General features: G+C 43.4%; 1 protein-coding gene across 1 annotated transcript in view; it reads left to right on the top strand.

Annotated features, from left to right (window-relative positions):
* The window catches only part of npr1b (natriuretic peptide receptor 1b), a 133,375-nt gene that overhangs the window by 74,377 nt on the left and 46,498 nt on the right, over positions 1 to 12,500 (top strand). Inside the window, exon 7 of the mRNA XM_063198571.1 lies at positions 11,187 to 11,281. Within this exon, the coding sequence (XP_063054641.1) occupies positions 11,187 to 11,281 (95 nt within the window). The remainder of the gene's footprint in view (positions 1 to 11,186; positions 11,282 to 12,500) is intronic.

Below are 12,500 nucleotides of genomic sequence, written 5' to 3'. Positions count from 1 at the left end.
CTCATCCTCCCACCCTCCTCATCCTCCCACCCTCCTCTTGTCACCCATCAGTCATCCAGCTCACGATATCTCTCCCCTCCTAGTACCTGTGTCTCTCCATTCTGTTGGCTACTTAGCGATGGGCTTACAGCTCTATCTTAGCTGCCGATGACAGCGAGAAACCAGAGGCTAACGCAGTGGATCCCAAAGTTTTTCTGTGGGGAGCCCACTTTTGGACCTGGTAATATTATTGCGATCTCCCACCTCCCATTTTACAAAAGCAAAAACATATTTATTGCTAAACTACTAAACTAAATACGTTTATTACCCATTAACGGGAAGATTGCATAAGAACAGTGTATGGAGAGGATATAAAAGCATGTATTCAAAATTTTATGCGCGAACACTGCCCTTCTCTCCGCGACCCTCTTTCAGTACCTCCGCGGCCCCCTTTAGGGGTCCCGGCCCCCAGTTTGGGAACGGCTGGACTAATGTATTCTCATGCACTAGATGAGCCACTGGCCATCCTCTTGTACTGTTCCCACACGGCAGCAGCAGTAGTCTTTCTGTTCTCTGGATTTTTTGCAAAGTCTTTCTGTTCAGCGTGGCTGGTTACATAAATACTGTATGTATGCTGAATTCATTAGTGCCATGTTTTGTGATTTTGATGAGTGTCTATAGAGTATAGACACATACACAGTTGATGTTCTTTTCATGGTAGACATGGTAGATGTTTTACACAAGCAAAGACTTAGCATCTTAGTGTACCATGTAATGCAAGTATACGTACATTGTATATTCTTACACAAGCAAATATTTAGTATGCCATGTAATGCAAGTGTACGTGTATTATTGTATATTCTTGTACCATTTCGCTCTTGATTCGCCTCCTTTTCCATTTAAGAATCATCCGGTTTTCTAAAAATGAAAAGTAAATATACTTCAGATGTGGAAAGTCTTCCTTTTCCGGTGTTTTAATGTGGGTTCAAGTTGTTTTCCATACAGTACATGATTTTAATAGGCAGTCCATTTTGACCCTAAAATATCCCCCTAAGCGGTTCCATTAGTCAGGATAGCGCACTACATTAAATAATGACTGTCGTGGCTTATTTTGTGGTAATTATTATAATGGTTGTAGTGACTAAGCCCTGTAGAGTCATGTACCGGAGGCTGATATGAATTGTTAAGACGTGCGCCTGATGCACTTGAAAAACAGCTAACAGAGAATTCTGTGGTTGAAGTTTGAAATGATGTCCAGGTTTATTTTCCTACAAGTCACAACGGCAAATAACTCATGATCAAAATAACAAACCAATTTCTCACCATAACCACGTCTACTTTCAGTTTCAAGACACACAGACTGCGTTACAATATGCCACCTTGCCTCCTCCACTTGTGCTTGTCTCCTCGTCCCGCCTCCTGGCCCCTCTGTGGAGAAAAAACGATAAAGTTTCCCAGCTGTCAGCCTAGCCACAACAACTTTTTAGGGACTGTTTTTCATTCACCATCCCAATTGCAAATGAGAAAAAGACTCTACAATTGAGCTTTTGCAAGATATTGAAATATAATGCTCTTGTCAGTGATGTCATCATGACATATTCCTTCCTGGTACGAGGAGACAAGCACATGTGGAGGAGGCAAGGTCGCATATTGTAACGCACTCACAGACACAGTCGAAAACGGTTTGCTTCTCATCAACCCTACCAGTGCTTCAGTTCACCTTGGGTTTTTAAAGATTTTCCCATTTTGCAATACATGTAGAGCCCTCTAGTGGCTTGGAGACAAATCACAACACAAATTACTGAAATAATACAAAAATGGCTCTTGCAATGATTATTATTCTGATCTTGATAATTAGCACATGTGTCCTGTTCCCTGTGCCCTGGTCTTCCATTAGTGTATGTGTCCATCTGTGTGTGTGTGTCCTTCACAGATTTTTTTTTCACGATAGGTGGATAGATTTTGATCTTGTGTGCTAATGGGCTAGTTCTTGATGGCACATTTTGCTGCTGTTTGCACAGTCCGCCTGCTCACTGCAAAATTACATTGAAATCTGTTTAGAAATTGTGTCCACAGCTCTGTTGATAGGAGTGGCTTCGACTTCTATTCTACATCCATGTCACATGGTGTCAAGTCATCGCAGGGAAACGCATTTCTGCTGTGCTTCCATGCCGTAGCTTGTGCCCCGCTGCACTGGCGAGCCAAACCCCTAGAGTGCGTTACAATATGCACCCTTGCCTCCTCCACTTGTGCTTGTCTCCTCGTACCAGGAAGTAATATGTCATGATGACATCACTGACCACAGCATTATATTTCAATATCTTGCAAAAGCTCAATTGTAAAGCCTTCTTCTCATTTGCAGTTGGGATGTTGAATGAAAAACAGTCCCTCAAAAGTTGTTGTGGCTAGGCTGACAGCTGGGAAACTTTATCGTTTTCTCCACGGAATAGGGGCCAGGAGGTGGGGCGAGGCCACAAGCACAAGTGGAGGAGGCAAGGTCGCATATTGTAACACACTCCTTGATTTCGTCTACGCTACAAGTACTTGTGCCCCGCTGCACTGGCACGGGACGTCCTCCATGTCGTCAGTAATCTAATAGGGCAGTCATGGGTAAGCCGTTAGGGCGTCAGACTTGTAGCCCAAAGGTTGCCGGTTCGACTCCTCACCCGCCAGCTTGGTGGTGGGGGGTAATTAACCAGTGCTCATCCCCATCCTCCTCCATGACTGAGGTACCCTGAGCATGGTACCGTGCCGCCACACTGCTCCCTTTTGGGCGCCATTGGGGGCGGGGGGCCATTGCCATTCCGACGCGCCTCGATTCCGACAGTCGCACACAGACAAGTTGCAGCAGTGTGAAAGAGGTGTAAGCCACCACAAGCAGTGCTAATACATGCTGCAGGGGTTTGAAGGGTTCTTTTGTAAAAGAAAAAAACGCCCTGTCATCAATCAAGTTTATTCAGCTGTCTGTCGCACTCAGTAAGAAATCAATTTCATCGTGTTTTATCATCACACCTACAATAACAGCAGATGTCAACTGAAAAAAGACCTCGGCTCAAACTGACAACGGAAGAATGGGCGCAATTTAGTGTGTGTGGTGAATGAGGCATTTGTCAATCATGGCCCCCTTGCTTTTTCAAGCTGGATATGCATTGTGTGGCCTTCACCACAGGACTGTTCAGCTACGTATTCATACCTGCTCAATTTCCCCATCAGCTGTCAATGCCACTGACCTTCAAAGCCAAGCCAGGTAAAGAAGTAGTACAGTTGAGTGCAATATAAACACGACTGAAGCATGTTACAAAGTGTGAAAAACGTGTTTGGAGCATGATTTACAAAGTAGGCTAGTGGTGCACTTAATCCTTTAGTGCAGCACTATGGCTCTCTGTAATGTCATAGCAATGTTGTTATGATGTTGTTAAGCATTTTCAGCAAGTGAATAGGGTCGCCGGTGACCCCAGCTGCAGTAAGAGGCTACAGCTGTCCAAAAGCGGTGCCAATTTAGCAGACTCAGTGTGCTGCAAGTGTGCTGAGGTACTGCTCCAGCGTACAAATAGTGCAGTGAAGTGCACTTTAAATCGGCTTTTAAACCGGCCCCAGACTTGTAGAGAAAAACAACCAAGAATGTCAAAATAAATAGTATAAGAAGTACATTTTTTGCACTGCAAATTTGCTGCAGTTGCTGCAGTAGATTTCATGGTTACGGTATCCTAGGTTTATACTTTAATACTTGTGAATAAATGTTTTCTTTGTCAACATTTACAATGAATGCTCCTGATACCTTCTGTCATCCACCCCGACATGATGCGATTCCAATAGGAAGCAGAAATTTACAATATTTTGCAATTACGTCAGTGGTCTGGCCCATTTACTGTGACATACGAATACACATTCACATATAAATTCACCTCCACATAAAGATAGGCTGTAAATGTCGCCCTTGAACTGCTATGAGTTTAACATGGCTGTTTTAATGGCTCTCTGTTTGAGCACCGCTTGCCACCGCAGACTCTCCCACGCCTCTTTTGATTGGTAATCACTTCAAAATGCAGGGCCTTTTGGAGTTTGTGTTGTAACCTAAGCGCGTTGATTTTATTAATTGTGTGTTTGATTAATGGACAAAACTCAATACTATAATAATTCCTTTCAGCTTTCAGCTCTGAATGTTTTTTTTAAGTACTTGTTGAAAATGCTTGAAAGTGCTTGATCTGTTTAATTCTATTCCATCCCTACAATGCCTATAAGTCTAAGATATCATTTATTTATGCTTCATACAACTAATTACCGGTATAATATTGTGCAGGAAATAAAGTAAAAAAACGAAATTGAAAATAAAAATACGCTTATGTATGTTGAGAAGGAGGAGGAGGAGGAGGAGGAGGAGGAGGAGGAGGAGGACAAAGGGAATAAGTAAGAGGGTGGGAGATGTTAAAAACAAAAAAAAAACATGGGCTCGTAAAAAAGGGAGCGGGAGAGCTAAAAGAGGAGATGGAGGAAAAGATGGAGTTGCAACATGTTTCCCCGTGGCGTAGCTTCATTATCCAATGAGCCACCCGCCCTTCAATGCAGCCTTGAAATCATCATCCACGTCTATTGTGAACAACACACCTATGAATAAATTCTCCTTGTCAGCTTTGTATCTCGAATTCACTCTTGCCTATTTTGGGGCCTTAACTCATGCTAATCCAATCAGAACCACCTCGTGTTGCACTGACATTTATATGTAAATTACGATTTTTTTTTTTTTTTTGCAGATATGATGTTTTGTGTTGATAAAAGAAATTATTGTCAGTGTTGCGGAAAGGAAGCCATAACTCAAGGGAATCAATAACAGCTGTATTCACGCATGATGATGTGATCTATTCTGCAATGGCTGACACACTTGTCCTCTTGCATTAGCAGTCTGCTGCGTGCACCAGAGAACTGAATAGGGTTCAATTGGGTGTTATTAATGCCCGATGGAAACAAAAGCACTGCAGTTGAGATGCAAGATAAGAAATGCGATGAATGGCGTGCTTGGGCAGCCATTAACAGGGCCGGATTAAGATAGTTATGGGGCCCTCTAGGCTAGAGGTTGCTGTAGGCCCCCGCTTAGAACAAATACCGCAATAAAATTAGGTGGATGATGATGTCATAATTCCGAGCCAGAAATAAGTGTTAACAAGATTGAAAACTCAACAGCAGACTAATTCTACATCTTGTCACAATGCTGTATAATAATTGTTTTTTTTTGCCTCACTTGATCTAATCTGGGCCCCCCTGGTAGGTGGGGCCCCCTAGGCTGCAGCCAAATCCAACCTCTGGGGGGCCCTAGGCTGCAGCCATATCTAACCTGTGGGGGGCCCTAGGCTGCAGCCATATATAGCCTATGGGGGCCCTAGGCTGCAGCCATTCTAGCCTGTGGGGCCCCTAGGCTGCAGCCATTCTAGCCTGTGGGGCCCCTAGGCTGCAGCCATATCTAGCCTATGGGGGCCCTAGGCTGTAGCCATATCTAACCTGTGGGGGCCCTAGGCTGCAGACATATCTAGTCTGTGCATTAATCCAGCCCTGGCCACTAAGCTACTGGTCTGCCTCGTCGCCCCCACATACTGTATATGTGTTCATCTTGGGTTTCTCTACCCACCACTTCCATTTCATCATCTAATTGTCAATAAGTGTTATTTTCCCTCACTTTGTCTAATTGGGACCCCCAGACAGGTGGAGCCCCCTAAGATGCAGCCATATCTAGCCTATGCATTAATCTAGCCCTGGCCACTTGGCTACTGGTTCGCCTCACCGCCTCCATTCCAGTATGCATTGATCTTGGCCAGCTACACTAGGGTTTCTCCGCCCACCACTTCCATTTCACCATTCAGTTGTAACATTTCCTAGAAATCCCCCCTGGAGTTAATCTTTGTGTTAATAGCCACAGGTTGTGTTTTTCAGTCTTTCGAGAAGTGAAGCGTCCGCCATTGAAGTGTGTCAGGTGTGTATTCCCAGCTTGAGTTAATCAGTTTCTGGCCTCGTAGACCTCTCCTGCACCGGACCAGCAGACCCAAGTCCCCATCGCACTGACCCCGCCGCACCTCCGCCCACCACCCTGCCTCCTCTCCTCTCATCTCATCTCCTCTGCTCTCCTCTCACCTCCTCTCCTCTCCTCTGCTCTCCTCTCACCTCCTCTCCTCTCCTCTCCTCTGCTCTCCTCTCCTCTGCTCTCCTCTCACCTCCTCTCCTCTCCTCTCCTCTCCTCTGCTCTCCTCTCCTCTCCTATCCTCTCCTCTGCCCTCCTCTGCTCTCACCTCCTCTCCACTGCTCTGCTCTCCTCTCCTCTCCTCTCCTCTCCTCTGCTCTCCTCGACCTCCTCAACCTCCTCTCCTCTCCTCTACTCCCCTCTCCCCTCCTCTCCTGTCCTCTCCTCTCCTCTCCTCTCCTCTGCTCTCCTCCCCTCTCCCCTCCTCTCCTCTCACCTCCTCGACCTACCCTATCGCGCCAACAGGATTTGACATTTCCCTCTGCGCTAATAGCTTAGCTTTTCATAGCGGGTCTAAATGTCAGAAGTCATTTCCTCTCGATACATTGTGATGTCTGTCTCAACCTCTTGTCACATGATTGCCTGTGTCCCATTACACCTGGGTTGGCATGATGAAGAGAGAGAGAGAGAGAGAGAGAGAGAGAGAGAGAGAGAGAGAGAGAGAGAGAGAGAGAGAGAGAGAGAGAAGCCAGCCATATCTTGACAGGAAATTAAAATTGTGCTCAGAATTGCCTCTTAGTCTGTGGCACAGAGTGACGAAGACAGCTGAGAGACTACTGTGCCGCCTGTGAATAGGTTCACAATGGTGTTGTTTGCCAGGATGCTGGGTTTTTCACATTTCATTTTGTTGTTAACTGCTTTTATTTCCAGACATTCAGTATTTTCTTCTTCCTTGAAACCCACAATAGGCGATCAATGTGGGAGAATGGCCTCTTCTAGTTTCTTTTTGTTAACATGCTTTATGTCCTTGCATGTGTATTATTCCTTTTGTTAATAACAGTTTTTTTATGCATACATGGTATGTGATTTACATTTTCTTTTAAACATCTTGCCTGCCTATTTTGGACAACAGATGGAAATTAGCCTTTGTGCTATAATCTGGTGCGTTTACATATATGTTTGTATGTATACAGGTATGTTCGTTAATGTGCAATGTCCTGAAAAATAAAAGTAAAGTTAAGGAAAGTAAATGAAAAAAGGGGGACAAAAAGGCATGTCATGGTGGAAATGTGAAAGGGGGTTGACTACTTGACTTGACTACTACAGCTGAAGCAAAGCTGGATATTGGAAACATTTTTCAAATAATACAATAGAATGGCTATCTCATTAAGCATCAGCTTAAGTAAGAGAAGCCCTTATTTGTGTAATGATCTATATAGTCAAGTCAAGTCAAGTGCTTTATTGTCAAAAATCAAGGTTAGCAGTTTGACCAGTCTCCAATGTACAGTTAAACTAAAGATATAGATAGGACATTGATAATAATACAAACGATTGATAATAATCACGCGCGCACACACACACACACACACACACACACACACACACACACACACACACACACACACACACACACACACACACACACACACACACACACACACACACACACACACACACACACACACACACACACACACACACACACACACACACACACACACAGCAGCAGAAAGTACAATCAGTGTAGTTTATGAGTATAGTTTATGTTCAGTATTGTAGATGCAATGTGTAAGGTGCAAAGGAATCCAGGTTATATTGCTGTGGAAAAAACTGTGCTCAAATACTTCTCTTTCGTACTTTGGAGAGTGTGGTGCAACACATATGCAATGTTAGTGCCGGTCGTATGTCATCTGTCATTCGACTCTGGCCCAAGGTCGTTTCCCAATCCTCTCCCATCTCTTTCTCCCAATTATTTGATGTGTCACTCTTCACTGTGTGCTGTCCTAATAAAGGTGGGGAAAAAACTGCAAAAAACATATTGAAATAAGAAGTATGTCATCTGGTAATTATCTATTGCACTGCGTATTTTAGTTACTGTTGGATTATCACAGAGTTGTACAAGGTCTTTCTCCCACTGATTTCATGTGTCACTTTTGAAGGGGCACAAGTAAAGGTAGGTGCCCGTGACATGCCTGTCTTAAAATCTACATCGTACTGAAAAAAATCTGTGAGAATCTTTTTCATCACGGAATGCCAGCAGTTGATACAAATCTGAATACGGTATGTAAAGGGATTTTTCGTATGAAAAGTGTTTCCCACGCCACGACACTCCTTCGGACCGCTCTGTCAAAAAGTTGCATTCTGTGTTTTCTGACAACGGACCATGGAAGTGGTTGCGAGAGTCATCGTCTCACTAATGAATCGCATGACCATCGGCTGTCTCGGGACAGTGATTAATTAAACTTTTAATCCTACCTAGAGCCCCTTTAATCCTACCTGCTGTCCTAATAAAGTTGAAAAAGCCCCCGCAAAAAAAATATTGAAAGATAAGAAGTATGTCATCTGGCAATTACCTGTTGCACTGTGTACTTTAATTGCTGTTGGATTATCACAGAGTTGTACAGGTGCAGGGAGAGTGAGCAGAGTTGTAGTGAAGGGGGAGAGAGCTGTCTGTGGCAGCAGTGTGTGTGTGTGTGTGTGTGTGTGTGTGTGTGTGTGCGTGTGTGTATGTGCGTGTGTGTGTGTGAGAGAGAGAGAGAGACTGCGGCAGTGTTTAACGACAGCAATTAGACTAGACAGTCTGGCACTGCTTAGCCTCCCAGCAGGTAATTTTCATAAATAAATGTCAGTATATCTTGTCTGTGTATAAATGTCAGTGTATCTTGTCAGTGCCTTCCGAAATTTTCCGACTGAAATAGGTGAGATTCCAATTTGCACAGTTCGGACACTATTCTCCACTAAACTATTCTCCTTTCGCTGGAACAGAGTAGACTGCGTTTCTCTGGAGGCCACAGCAGTCTCTCACCAGAGAGCTAAAATATACAGTACTTCTACCTCTCAACTCACAAAACTCATTAACTCATTTTTAAATAATAATAAAATGAATAGTTAGAGACTGTGGTGCAACACATAGGACGAAATGTTAGTGCCAGTATTATGACCACAGCAGTCTCTCACCAGAGGGCTAAATTATACAGTACCTACCTCCACATCGTCACTGACCACCAGAAACCTTCTATCTCTCTCCACTTTCTGTTAAATCTTAAATTATCTTTTTTTTTTTCTTCAAACAACTATTTTCTGAATAAACAGATATTTCATCATTAAACGTTGGTTTTTAAGTCTTTTATAAAACTCATTAACTCATAAAACTCATACAGTCCTCATGGAAACTGATCAATTTTACTGATTTATATATTTTAAATAAATTTGTTTCTAAAAGGTAGAGATATGAACAGCAACGGTGTGGTGTATGCCTGAGTAGCTGCACATGGATGAAAAGCTTTTATGTAATTGAATTATAATTAAATAATAACCATTTCAATAATCCATTAAAACATTTCTGCCACAAAGAGCCATTGTTGCTGGCTGGGATAATTGTATTACCTTAATTAACCAAAGCATTAATAGGACAAGATATTTTCTACCACCATGATTAGCATATAAACACACTATGAAGTTGTTGCCCAAGGTAGTACAGCACACTACTACCTACAGTACTATTCAATTACCCCAGCTAGCAACAATGGCTCTTTGAGGCAGGAGGGTTTTTGATTGGATAATTGAAATGGCTATTATTTAATTATCATTCAATTACCAAAAAAGGCTATTCATACATGTACATACGCAACTACTCAGGCATACACCCCATGGAGCTATTATTCATCCCTCTGGAAACCAAAGTTGCTTACTACATTAGCTACTTTGTTGTTTTCAATGCATTTTCCCATTGGCAACTACCGAAGTTGCTAACAGGCTAACAACTTCTCTTTTGAGAAACTCACCCCAGGGGTGAGAGATGGTCCAGTCAGGACCAAAAAATCGGCAATAGCAACACACACACACACACACACGCGCGCATGCACACGCACACACAGAAACACACACACACACACACACACGCACACTGAAAAGGATTTCAAGGCCCTCTTGGAATACCTTCGCCCTGACCCACAGTTTGAGAATATTCACAAGCACGCAGAGAGCGCTCTCTGCGTGTTGAGCCCTATCTCACGCCTTTCATAAAGTCTTCACGAAAAAAATAGAGTAATTTTCGTGGTGCATTCACGTTATTGCCCGCCTTTCGTAAAGTCTTCACGAAAGTAATAGATTTATTTTCACGCTGCCTATTCACTTGAATTGCCCCACTGCTGCTATGGTTATCCAAACGTCTGCAGGGGCGGGGAGGGGGTGCTGATAGAACACTGCTGATACACTCGGGACTCACTAATTCGACGCCCTTTCGGTACTTACGCCTTATGTCCCCTAAACCTAAACCTAAACCTAACCCTAACCTTAACCCTACTTAACCCTAAACCTAACCCTAAATTGCTTGTTTGAAATGTTTGATGACCATGTGACGGTAGGCTTCAAACTAGTGGGTCGCTAGGCAACAGTCGGGCAATTCAAGTGAATAGGCAGCGTGAAAATTAATCTATTATTTTCGTGAAGACTTTACGAAAGGCGGGCAATAACGTGAATGCACCACGAAAATTACTCTATTTTTTTCGTGAATACTTCACGAAATGAGTGAGATACGGTTGGCGTGTTTGTGTTGCGCAGATGGGCCTGCTCACTAATTGTTGCTGGAAATACTCAACTACATCATAACAACATTGCTATGACATCACCAAGAGTTCGAAGTAACAGATTACAGTAAGACTGGGTCATTGCAATTTTGCCGACAGTAAGGTTATAGCATTGGCTCTGTGCAAATAAAGGGGTTCACCATGGTTACCATTTGGGGTGTAAATCACAGCCTCCACGACGATACGATTCAATATCGATATCTTATTATTCGATGTGATGCGATTCGATTATTTTCAATACTTAAGAATGCCCCACGATACGATACAATATGATTCGATTCGACTTTTTTCCAATTACTTTTCCATTTGGGCAGGGGCCAGCGATTCGATTATTTTCGATACTTTTAAGAATGCCCCACGATACGATGCGATTTGATTCAATCATCAGATTATATATTATTTACCCCCCTAGTTACCATTTCTTCCCCCCTCCCCCTCCCCTGTCTCCATAGGAGTGACAGGATTGGTGCAGATTGATGAGAACGGCGACCGCGAGACCGACTTCGCCCTCTGGGACATGACGGACATGAGCTCAAGTGTCTTCCAGGTACACTCTCTCTCTCTCTCTCTCTCTCTCTCTCTCTCTCTCTCCCTCACCATCTCTCTCTCTCTCTCTCTCTCTCTCTCTCTCTCTCTCTCTCTCTCTCTCTCTCTCTCTCTCTCTCTCACACACTCACTCACTCACTCTCTCTCTCTCTCTCTCTCTCTCTCTCTCTCTCTCTCTCTCTCTCTCTCTCTCTCTCCCTCCCTCCCTCCCTCTCTCTCTCTCTCTCCTCTCTCTCCTCTCTGTCTTCTCTTTCTATCTATTCTCTCTCTCTCTGTCTCCTTTCTATTCTCTCTCTCTCTCTCTCTCTCTCTCTCTCTCTCTCTCTCTCTCTCTCTCTCTCTCCCCTCTGTCTTCTCTTTCTATTGTCTCTCTCTCTGTCTCCTTTCTCTCTCTCTCTCTCTCTCTCTCTCACACACACACACACACACACACACACACACACCACACACACACACACACACACACACACACACACACACACACACACACTCTCTCCCTCTGTCTTTCTCTCTCTCTCTTCTCTCTCTCTCCTCTCTCTCTCTCTCTCTCTCTCTCTCTCTCTCTCTCTCTCTCTCTCTCTCTCACACACACACACACACACACACACACTCTCTCACACTCTCTCTGTCTGTGCTAATGTATGATGGCTGAATGGTGTTACAGTTTTTCTCGATTGCCTACACACAATTTTCGGAATCGGTCTACACACAAATCTCCAAACCTCACACACAACGGGCCAAACTCTTCACTACCTCTGAAAAATGCACGTCTTGTCTCAAAACAGTGTACTCTCTTCTAAAAACCTCATTTTGTCGTCAAATGACACACACAGACAGTCACTACAATACACATTTGCAGACCCATTAAAACACTGTTGGGCACAGGGTAAAACTAATTTCTCCCAGTAACTTGGGCTTTTTTGTTCTGGATTGCATGGATACTGTGACATAAGTTGGAAAAACTTCATTCCCACAACACACAAACAGAAACAGAAAGATTTTTATGTCTTTTTCACAAAAACAACACAAAGATAAACCCCACTGCCAAAAAACCATTACATTACTGCATAGCCTATTGCTATGAAAAAAACTCTATACTCAACTTGAAACACAGTAGAAACTTATTTTCTTCAGTGTTCTACTTACTAAAGAGGGTATTTTTCTGTAGTAAAATACTGAAATATTGGTTTTAGACTCGGAGTACACAGACGTGTATATAT

Source organism: Engraulis encrasicolus, chromosome 5 (genome assembly GCF_034702125.1).
Source record: "Engraulis encrasicolus isolate BLACKSEA-1 chromosome 5, IST_EnEncr_1.0, whole genome shotgun sequence".
In the NCBI taxonomy this organism is placed as follows: Eukaryota; Metazoa; Chordata; class Actinopteri; order Clupeiformes; family Engraulidae; genus Engraulis; species Engraulis encrasicolus.
This window is presented reverse-complemented; position numbering and strand designations above follow the sequence as displayed.